At 45.0% G+C, this 11,538-nt stretch overlaps 1 protein-coding gene and 1 long non-coding RNA gene across 2 annotated transcripts in view; both read left to right on the forward strand.

Annotated features, from left to right (window-relative positions):
* Positions 1-4,132, forward strand: part of CACNA2D4 (calcium voltage-gated channel auxiliary subunit alpha2delta 4) — a 123,345-nt gene extending 119,213 nt beyond the window's left edge. The window contains 3 exon segments of the mRNA XM_066369084.1: positions 108-172; positions 174-278; positions 897-4,132. Coding sequence (XP_066225181.1) covers positions 108-172; positions 174-278; positions 897-909 — 183 coding nt within the window. The 3' untranslated portion in view covers positions 910-4,132.
* Positions 4,133-6,496: 2,364 nt separating this feature from the next.
* Positions 6,497-7,953, forward strand: LOC136395031 (uncharacterized). The gene is made up of 2 exons (XR_010749258.1): positions 6,497-6,851; positions 7,900-7,953. It is a non-coding gene; the product is annotated as an uncharacterized lncRNA (long non-coding RNA).
* Positions 7,954-11,538: the final 3,585 nt, after the last annotated feature.

The following is an 11,538-nucleotide window of genomic DNA, read 5'->3' on the forward strand; positions in this document are numbered from 1 at the left end:
TCCCTATTTCCCCAAGTTTTTGGTCCCTATTAGTCCCAGAGACCCCTGCCCTGCTCCTCACCTCCTTTGGCTGGAGGGATTACCCCATCTCTGCTCTGGCATCCCAGGAGAATGCCCAGGACTGTGGTGGCACCTCGGAGAACTCAGTCTCACTGCCCCTGCTTCTGCTGCCTGTGTGCCTGGCTGCTGCCATGCCAGCTACTGCGGGGACACTGGCCCGATCTGACCTCTGCTGACAGGGGTCCTTCCAGAGACCTTTTAAAGAGTGAGCACCTGAGGTAAGGACCAGCTTACTACATTTGAGTTGTCACCTAGGCCAGTGCTCATTTTTATCTTGAGCTATTGGTTCTGCCTCCTGAAACTACTGGACGGAACCAGAAATGACTTCCCAAAGACCTTCAGGGGGCATTCCCCCATCCTTCCTCCTCCTCTTTGGAAGTCCAGCATGAGTTCAAGGTGAACAAATCTATTCCCAGAAGTCCAGACCCAGCCAAAGAAAGGCTCAGCAGTTTCTGATGGCTCTGGTTGGCTTCAGTAGAACACAGGGACAGAAAGATACCGAGAAGGAGCAGACTGAGACCTACAGCGGAAATGAGGCAAATGCAAGAGCCAACCCCACCTGAAACATAGCTGCCTCAGAGCGAGATGCACGGTGGGGGCAGCTTGGTTTCCTTCTGCTGCTCAAAAAAGTTCTAACTCTGTGTGTGTGTGTGTGTGTGTGTGTTGCGGGGTGGGGGTGGGGTGGAGAGCAGGGAAGTAAATAGTAATGAGCTAGACCCAAGATCCTTTTACGTCAACGTGGCTGCATGTGGTCTGAAAACAATTTCTATTTTAAAAAACTTCTAAAAACATCTTTGCAAAGCCCTACCATAAAGGAACTTTCGCTTCTCTCTAAGGAAAAGCCAGTGAGCTACTCAGCTGCCACATGGGAGGACAATGCGTGTCCAGCGGAGGAGCAGGAGTGGCTGCAGCGGAGCAGAGGTCCCAGGGACAAGAGCAGTGCCTCACAGTGCTGGGGGGCGGTCTCCAGAGGGCAAGCTCCACCCTCACCGTGAGGCCCCCGCTCTGTGACGGTCTTTTACTGGCCACTGATCTACGGAAGAGACCACCTGGCTCTGGTCCCGGGGTTGGAACTTTTGGGAAGGTTCCAATTTTCCAGGCAGAGTCCACCGGAAAGGGAGCTGTATTTGGGGACTTAATCTCCACATATGCACCCACCCAGGGTCATGAGGCCCTGAGGTTTCCTCCTCCCTCCCCCTCAGACCTGGCTCCTCAGAGACTGCAACATGGTGAGAGCAGCAACAGTAGAGCAGAACTGTGTAGAAATTCTGGGGAACCAACCTCCAATGAGGAGAGCTAGCCAAGCCCCATAATCATAGGCAAGGGCCTCGGGCACCCTTCTCAGCCCTCCACACTTTGAAGTACAAGTTTCCCACCAGCAATTGTCCCCACTTCTCTCTAGAGTAGGCCAACTCAATGAAACACGTTCATTATATTTGTAAAATGCCGTCTATTATCAGTACACAGTGTTACTTCCATTACCACTGAAGTCTCACAACAATCCTGTGAGGTATTAACAGCCTGTTTACAGCTGAAGTAATCGAGCCTCAGAGAAGATAAGGGATCCACTCAAACTCACTCAACCAGCTTTAGTGGTAGAATAATGCTAGGAACAGCTAAGGTTCACATGTGCCAGGTAAAAACAGGTGTTAATTCATTCAACCCTTGTATCATCCCTCTGAAGTAGTACTAATCTTAGGCTCATATTATAGGCCAGGAAATTAAAGCACACAGTTGAAAACTAGCTCCAAATTATTGGAAGAGTATTGTCAGGTTTGAGTGTGATATTCATAATAATGTGCCCAACTATTACCTTGTTTCTTGGAGGAGGGACAGAGAAACGACAGTTTAAATGCCAGGAACAGTAAGCAGAGGTCACAATTGTCTACCCAATGCAGGTGGGTAAGAAAGCAGCAGGAAGCCCCTTCTCCAGCCACGATGGCTGTCATGGCTCAGAGGTTTCCCACCATTATGTCACAAAGACCTCATTGTGACAGGCACAACCACATGAACACTTTCTCACCATTGCTCCTGCCCCTCCCTGCAAGGCCCATGGCCACCTACACGCCCTCCTGTGGCATTGAATGTTCCTCCAACAGCATCTGACCTCAACTACTGCCTCCCAGACACCGACTGCTAGTCTCTCTTTAGGGCAATCCAGCGTTGTTTTTTGAAAGGCTTACCTCCCCCACCCAACCAGAAAGAACATTTTCAGGCAAATTTATCAACTGTTTTAGCTATGTAATTTAAAAACCAAGCTTAGTGCTCTGGCAGATCCTGGCCTCACTTTGTTTGCTTAATGCCCATGCTTCTGCGTGGCCCGCAGTGGACTGTAAGATCTGCACACCCCTTTCAGAACCAGTGGAACAAAAGACCGTTTCCGATAAACTAGTTTGCTCTCTTCACATGGGAGAAGAGAATATTCCTTTGAGTTTTGCCTTCAGATGTCAGGATCATTGTTCTTCTTTCTACTTTTGACACAATCACTGAAGGACAGCAGGTGGCAGCCTGGCTCAAACTAAAGAGCCTTCACCTTGATTCTAGAGAAAAAAAGTGCAAACCAAAGTCATTTAAGTGACAAGAATCTGAGGTACAGAACTCTGAAATCCCTTTTCTTATAAATGTTGCACACCTTTGGAAGACAAAGGACTCACGGCTGCTGTGAGATCCTCCCTCCTCAGTACAGGGAGATGTTTCCTAAGTTCACCTAGTAACTGTGTTTCAGTAGAAGCTCTTTCAGGTAAACGTGCTTCTACAGCTGCATCATGACGCTAAGTGAAGTTCTGGTTCAGGAGGGCAAGGGAGACAAGTAAATGTGGGGGAGGGGAGTCACAGACCACAAACGGAAGAGCAAGAGTTTGGCAGAAATGCCAGCCAATCATGACAGAAAATTTGAGACATGTTGATCTGTAAAAGCATTGCGCTGACAGATGCAAAGGATGTTATAAACCCCACTTTAACAGGTGGGAAACAGGCTGGGGAAATAAATGACTTCTTGCCTATGTCCCCTGGCACATGGCAGCTCTGGGCTCTGGACCTGCAGCTCTGGTTCCAGGCAGTGCAGCTGCAGGGATGGCGGGATGGCTGGGGGCAGTTTGAGAGGCTCTCATGGTCATGCAGCTGGGTCCTCGGCTTCCTTGGGTCCCCGAGCCCCCTCCATGCCGTCACCAGCAGAAGTTCCAAGAACCAGACTGACTTTGTTTTATCAAATCAGATAGTTGAAAGCAGAAAAAGTGCATACATTAGGGTACAAGGAAGTGCCCCAAGAGAAGAAAATACAGATATGCTATGACTGAGGCAAAATATTCTAGAGACAAGGCAATTATTCCCACTGCCCGGAAGCTTCTCTAGGGCACCCAGAGCCCTGGCATCCTCCCGTCAGAATCCAAACTTGTCCTTATCTTTCTCCTTTACAATATCCAGGGGCCACCTGAGAAACAGGACATGCAGACAGGTTGTGGAAAAGGCTAGGGGGAAAAAATGAAGTGCATTATTTGTGGGGCTCAGCTTATTTTTCTTCTTTTTCTTTCTTTTTTCTTTTTTTTTGTGAGAGACAGAGAGAGAGAAGATAGGGATAGACAGGAAGGGAGAGAGATGAGAAGCATCAAGTCCTCATTGTGGCACCTTAGTTGTTCATTGATTGCTCTCTCACATGTGCCCTGACCGGGTGGCTACAGCAGATCAAGTAACCCCTTGCTCAAGCCAGCGACCTTGGCCCAAGCTGGTGAGCCTTGCTCAAACCAGATGAGCCCACGCTCAAGCTGCCGACCTCGGGATCTCAACTCTGGGTCCTCTGGGTCCCTGTCCGATGCTCCATCCACTGCACCACTAGCTGGTCAGGCGCCTCAGCTTATTTTTCAAGAGCATAATACCATTTGGTGTTTTATGCCCCAGATAACATCTGGGAAATGCTTAAGTGTTATCTGTACTTGAAAATGAAAACAGAGTGGACATACAATCCCAGCACTGAAAACTCCCCTGCAAAAACTAAATTTACCTAAAACAAAAGGGTTAGGATTCCTCTTCTTCAATTAAATGAAAGGGTTAACAATCCCCAAAACCTTTAAGTCAATATATGAAGACTACTTAATCTGAGTTTTCTTCTTAGAGTGCCAGCAGAGGCGGCCGTAGCTTCTCTGAGCTTCAGGTTTTGCACCTAAGAGATGTGAGCTGATCAGTTCACAGGGTGTTTCACATGAGACATCAAGAGTCCTTAACAGCCCTGGCCAGGGGCTCTGTTGCTTAGAATGTTGTCCTCATACTCCAAGGCTGTGGGTTCAATCTCTGGTCAGGGCACACACAAGAACCAACCAATGAATGTATAATAAATAAGTGAACACAAACATCAATATTTCTCTCTAAAATCAATAACATTTATAAAATTCCATTAACAGACCCTTTTGCATAACAGGGGTCTGTTCAATAAGTTAAGAACTGCCTCTTTGGAGTCAGCCCTTCCTTCCACTCTAAACCTGGTCAGAAAGGGTGAGAAAAGTGAGTTGAGCATAGCACTTTGGTTAGTGAATTCAGATTGGGAAGGTTCTGAACATTCCTTAAGCTTCAGTATTGAAATTAAAACTTCAAGTAAGAAATGCCAGAAGTTTTGGGAGGTAAGCCAAGTCAGTAAAACACACACACACACACACACACACACACACACACACACACACACACACAAGTTCATATTCCATTTGGTTCTTTCTATTAGAAGTTGAGAATACAGCAAGTAGGCAAATCCCATGGTGAATGGAACCGCCGCACAGATAATTTTCTGAAACCCCAACCTTTTATGATTTCCCAAAATGTGCTTTCAGCAATTTTTAAAGGGTAAGGGGAAAAGTCCTGAAAAAGGCCACTATTTGATGGTGATAGAATGAAGCTGTAAAGGTCCTAATCAGCCTAGGGCCAAAAAAGAAAATAAGAAATCTGCAGAGTGAGCAAGCCTCTACTGCTGAGAGTAAGGCGCCAGCCTGGGGAGTTCTCAGCGAGCACTGTAAGAGCAAGTGCAGCGAGGCTGTTGGTAGTGAGCTGCACACACACACGTATACATGGGCACAATACCCCACAGACTCATACACACCCTAAAGAGATTTTTACTGGATTATACACCTGGATGTGTAGGGCTTGTGCTATGTTGAACCAGATCCGGCTCCTCCTTTGGGAGGGGTGACTGGGCCTCTGTTGGTGATGTTCCAAGCCAGCATCTTACACCCCGTTTCCCAAAGTGCAGGACCGAAGAGCAAGTCTGGCTTCTGATGCGTGCTGCTGCTCCCATGGAACTATGTGTTTCCTTCTGGGGGGCCACTGTCCAGCTCGGCGGTCTCCTCACAGGGAGTAATGCCATTCTTTATTCTGTCAGGCACTGAACCAGGTCACCCACTAGGTCCGCCCAGCACCCAGGGAAGCGACCTTATCCAGAACCAAAATACTCCAAAGTTCTTCCCAAGTTCTACAACTGATTCTTCCTGGTTCCTAGCTTGTGCTGGAGATTGGAAGAGGAGAGAAAAGAGAACAAGAGCCTGACCAGGCAGTGGCGCATTGGGTAGAGCATTGGACTAGGATGCAGAGGACCCCGGTTCAAAACCCAGAGGTTGCCAGCTTGAGCATGGGTTTACCAACTTGAGCAAGGGGTTGCTGGCTTGAGCAAGGGGTCACTCGCTCTGCTGCAGCCCCCCAGTCAAGGCACATATGGGAAAGCAATCACTGAACAACTAAGGAGCTGCAATGAAGGATTGATGCTTTTCATCTCTCTCCCTTCCTGTCTGTCCCTCTCTCTGACTCTCTCTCTGTATCTGTCAGAGAGAGAGAGAGAGAGAGAGAGAGAGAGAGAGAGAGAGAGAGAGGAGAACCAAGAAAACCCTATGGGAAATAGGAGATCCTTCCCAGATGAGGATGCCAGCCCCCATGCTGAGGGCCTCGGTGTTTACTTCTAATACCCACAATCCCCAGGACACACAGTCACTTGATGCCTTGGATGACAGTAACCTAAGACTCTAGTGATATTTTGGTGGTTCGCCTAGGAGCCAAGACAAGAATTCTGTGAACCAGAGCCTTCCTCTAACACTCTGTGACATCATCACAGGGTACTTCTGAGAAATAATCTTTCTTTCACTTCTTTATTTTATTATATTTTATTCATGTTATTTTATAATATTTTACTTTACTATCTTATTTTATTTTATATTTTTAGGTGAGAGGAGGGGAGATAGTGAGGCAGACTTTTTTTTTTTTTTTTTTTTTTTGGTGAGGCAGACTTTCATATGTGCGCCTACTGGGATCCACCTGGCAGCACCATCAGGGGCCAATGCTAGAGTAGCGAGCTATTTTTAGCGCTTGAGGCTGATGCGCTTGGACCAACCCAGGGCCACACTATTGAAGCAATTGAGTCACTGGCTGCAGGAGGGGGAAAGAGGGAGAGAGGATAGAGAGAAGGGGGAGAGAGAAGCAGATGGTCACTTTTGTGTGTCCTGACTGGGAATTGAACCTGAGACATCTGTACACTGGGCCGATGCACTATCCACTGAACCACTAGCTAGAACCCTTTCTTTCACTTCTAACTGCTCTTCAGAACTACAGGTTTAAAGGTTCTATCAGACACCCTGGAAATATCATACAATTTCCTTTTATACCTTCCCACCAAACTATCCTTTAAAAATGTGTTTCTGGGAATGTTAGTACTCCATGGTAGGTGTCAGGCCCTGCTCTACAAGAGTTCTACTGTTTGTTTGTTTTTTTGTTCAAGGAGAGCTGAGATGCCTGTCATACCGAGGCTCACCAAGACAGTGTGCCAGGTGAGACTCATTTTTCCCAACCCAAAGGAAGCGTCTCCCACCCTAGGGAAGTGAGCTCAGGAGGCACCTGGACAAGGCATTCCTCTGGCTGGCTCCAAGCCAAGTACATGATGTCAGGGAAGGGCCAATTTCTATTCCTAGGAGGAGGAAGGGTAGTTGGGGTGGTGATTTTAATAGAGGGAATTTCCAGGGTATTCCAAAGATCCATGACAAGAATATGGAGAACTGTCAACATTTCTGCAGCCAGGTAAGAGCTCCTCCTGTGGTCGCCACCACCCTTCTGCCAGCAAAACTGATGTTCTGGAGCAGGTGGCTCTATTTCTTAGAGGGTCGTCAGCATGAAAAAGAAGTTGGTCTCAAAGGATGCCTTAACTAGAGCCTTTATCTAACATCCTGTTAGCCATTCGCATGTCGCTCCCACTCAGAGAACACACACCACTGCCTCCACCTCAGGACTCCCAAAGGCACTGGGCATGAGTGGTCACGTGATCACTGGGCTGGGGCTGTGCTCGCCGCCCCAGCAGGGCTCAAGGTTTGTCAGTCTTTAGAGGGCACCTCGTGCACCAAGGCATTATACATTCTGGGGCTGCCACCTGATCCTCCTACAGTCGCTTTGTGCAAAACTGAAACAGTGTGCGGTACTTGCATGTTTCATTATACAAAAATTCTCCCTCCCTCCTCAACCCTATGTTTTAAACATTTACAGTATATAAATTTCCATTTAAAAAGTAAATAGAAATATTATTTACATTTGTTTGTGTTTTCAAAAGAGCATCTAAAATCACACTCCCACCCCTTAATAGATACAAATGTTCGCCTCAATTTGTCTGTACTGTTGTTTCAAAGAGAAAGAGAGAATGAACCTCCAGCTAACCTGCTTCCCCACCTCCTACAAATAAATACGATGCGATCAGAAGCCAGTCTGCCAAGGGTCTTCCAGAGCCCTCACTCAGTACATCCCAAGAATATGTCGGGTTTGGGTCATTTCTCCTTTTCTCCAAACTGATGCACTCCATCTTTTGAGCTATGATTTGTTTTCTGTTCTCAGTCATGTGCTACGTGGAGCCATGGGGAGTCACCAAGGCCATGAGGCTGTCAAAATTTGGAGGCTACTCTGACTGGCATCAGTGGCCAGGAAGGGAGACCTGCAGGCACTGCAGGCCCTGATTGAGGGTCATGGTTCTCAGCGACAGGGCATTCTGTTCACTGCAGCCTTCGCCCACCATGAAACAAAACACCTGGAGGTGTGAGGTCCCATGGAAGAGAATGAAAGCACCAGCAAAGTGCTGCAACCACAAAGATGTGGAATAGTTGATGAGAGCGAAACTGGAGACATTAAATAAATAAATAAATAAATAAATAAATAAATAAATAAATAAATAAATGAAATAAAGGGTGGGGTGGAGAAATCCATGCATTGAAAGTCTGCTAAAGGCCTGATTAGCGGTGGTGCAGTGGATACATCATGGACCTGGGGTGCTGAGGTCACTGGCTCGAAACTGTGGGTTTACCCAGTCAAGGCACATACGAAAAACTCTCAGTTGAAGCTTCTCATTCTTCCCCCCTTTCTTTCCTTTCTCTCTCTCTCTTTTTAATTTTTAAATTTAATTTATTAACTTTAGAGAGAGAGGAAGAGGGAAAGAGAGAGACAAAGACATTGGTCTGTTCCTGTATGTACACTGACCAGGATCCAACCGGCAACCATTGTGCTTTGGAGTGGCGCTCTGTCCAACCAAGCGCTCTGGCCAGGGCTCTCTCTTCTCTCTCTAAAATTAATAAATAAAATATTTTTTAAAAAAGTCTGCTAAAAGTTTATATATATACACACACACACACAAACAGAAAGAGAGAGAGAGAGAGAGATTCTTTGTAATTTTTCCATTGGTTTGAGAGAGAGGAAGGGGGTTGGCGGAGAGAAGCATCAACTCATTATTCCACTCAGCTGTGAGCTCATTGGTTGCTTCTCACTCATGCCTAGACCAGGGATTGGACCCAAGATCTCAGCATGCCAAGATGACACTTTATACACTGCGCCACTGCAGGTCAGGCTGAGGGAGGGAAGGGCTGGCTGACTCCAAGGAAAGGGTGGATAAGAATATGGGGATTGTCCAAGGGAGGGGCACAGCAGAGCTTGTGCAAGGGAGAGCCACACGTGGGCACACTCAGAGTCTTCAGATGTGATTACTCAGCACCTGTCAAATGAGGTGACCTCGGGGCAGCAGAGGCCAATCAGGAATGCCTCCCCAAATGTCCCTTGGCATATTCTACTCAAGCAGAAGAGACCCTCAGTGTCCTACTGAGGAAAGGGTGCTCCAGAGATGCAGACGGAGGTCCCAGGCAGAGAGGAAACTCAGGGCTGACTGCACAGTCAAGCCCCAGTAAACCACAGAGTCAGGTCTGCAGGGGTGGGACATTGAAATGCCCATGTCTCACAAGGGTCCCCACATAAGCATCCAGTGTGCCCCGCACTCAGCAGACCCCAGAGGAACTCCTGTGTTGGGCTCAGTCATTCAAGCCTTGTCTACAGAGTGACCTGAGGTGGCAGGACCACCTTTATCCTTTCCCTTTCCTCTCACTCTCAATCAGATCCCGTGAGTGTCTCAACCTTGTGTCTTCCACATCTGGCCAATTCTCTCCTTCCCAGCGCCCAGCACCTTGGTTTCTCTCCCGTTCCTCTCTCCCAGGTGACAACTTGGCTACAGTGTTGTAAAGTAGCATTCTGCAGGTTTACGTAGAGACACCAAAGCAGGACACAGAAGAATTTTTAAGAGAGAATTTATTGATTAAGCCAGTTGCATATGACTAACATGGGGTATAGCTGACCCAAATTGTGTAGTGTCAAATATAGCTCTGAGGCTGGTTATATACCCTTGACCACATACAGGTTGGGGGAAAAGGAGGGGGAGCATGACACAATCATTAACAAGCTTATAACATTTGTCTAGGGATCTATAAAAACATTAAAATTTTCAAGATAACACAATAGTGATGTCGTTTTACATATCAAAGACATTCACAAATCTTTTAGTGTCTATCTCCTCTCCTTTGCCTTGAGGTATATGTTACTCTCAGGATTCCAAGAAGGGAGGGAGAGTTTAAATCAGTGTAGGGTATGTAAATATTGTCTCCTATTGAAAAGGAAAGGAAGTTTTTCAGATAACCTTTATTCTATACCCATTTTATTAAGTGTTTTAAACATAAAATGATGTTGTATTTTCTGCATCTATTGATAAGATCATATGGTTTTTGTTCTTTGTTTTGTTGATATGGTGTATTATGTTAACCATTTTTCATATGTTGAAACATCCTTGTGGTTCTGGGATGAATCCCACTTGATAATGATGAATTATTTTTTTAATGTGTTGTTGTATTTGATTTGCTAGTATTTTGTTTAGTATTTTACCATCTGTATTCATTAGAGATATTGGTCTGTTGTTTTCTTTTTTGGGTTGTCCTTGCCAGGTTTCAGTATGAGGTTTATGTTGGCCTCATAAAATGTGTTTGGCAGTATTGCTTCTTCTTTAATTTTTGGAAGACTCTGAGTAGAGTAGGAACCAAGTCTTCTTTGAATGTTTGATAGAATTCACTAGTATAACCATCTGGGCCTGGACTTTTATTTTTGGGGAGGTTTTTAATAGTTTTTTCTGTTTCTTCCCTGCTAATTGGTCTGCTTAGGCTTTCTGCTTCTTCTAGACTCAGTCTAGGAAGGTTGTATTGTTCTAGGAATTTATCCATTTCTTCTAGATGGTTGAATTTAGTGGCATATAGCTTTTTGTAGTATTCTACAATAATTCTTTGTATATCTATGATATCTGTGGGGAATTCCCCTCTTTCATTTTGGATTTTGTTTAAATGAGTCCTTTCTCTTTTTTCCTTGGTAAGTATTGCCAAGGGTTTGTCAATTTTGTTGATCTTTTCAAAGAACTAGTTCCTTGTTTTATTAATTTTTTTCTATAGTTTTTCTGTTCTCTATTTTGTTTATTTCTGTTCTGATTTTTATTATTTCCTTTCTTCTGCTGATTTTGGTTTGTCTTTGTTCTTCTTTTTCTAGTTCCTTAAGATGTGAAGTTAAGTGGTTTACTTGGGCTCTCTCTTATTTATATCGGCCTGTAGTGATATAAACTTCCCTCTTATTACTGCTTTTGCTGCATCCAGAGATTCTGATATGTTGTATTGTTATTTTCTTTTGCCTGTATGTATCTTTTGATCTCTGTGCTTATTTCTTCTTTGACCAACTCATTTTTTAAAAGTATGTTGTTTAGTTTTCCCATTTTTGTGGGTTTGTTTACCTCTTTTTGCAGTTGAATTCTAGTTTCAAGGCTTTATGATCAGAAAATATGCTTAGTATAATTTCAATCTTTCTGAATTTGTTAATGTTGTTTTTGTGTCCCAACATATGGTCAATTCTTGAGAATGTTCCATGTACACTAGAGAAAAATGTGTACTCTGGCACTTTGGGATAAAATGTCCTGTAGATGTTTATCATATCCAATTGTTCTAGTGTTTCATTTAAAGCCAATATTTCTTTATTGATTTTCTGTTTGGATGAACGATCTAGAGCCATCAGTGGTGTATTGAGGTCTCCAAGTATGAATGTATTTTTGTCAGTTTTTGTTTTTAGGTCCGTCAGTAGTTGTCATATATTTTGGTGCTCCTAGGTTTGGTGCATATATATTAAGAAGTGTTA

Source organism: Saccopteryx leptura, chromosome 2 (assembly GCF_036850995.1).
Source record: "Saccopteryx leptura isolate mSacLep1 chromosome 2, mSacLep1_pri_phased_curated, whole genome shotgun sequence".
NCBI lineage: Eukaryota > Metazoa > Chordata > Mammalia > Chiroptera > Emballonuridae > Saccopteryx > Saccopteryx leptura.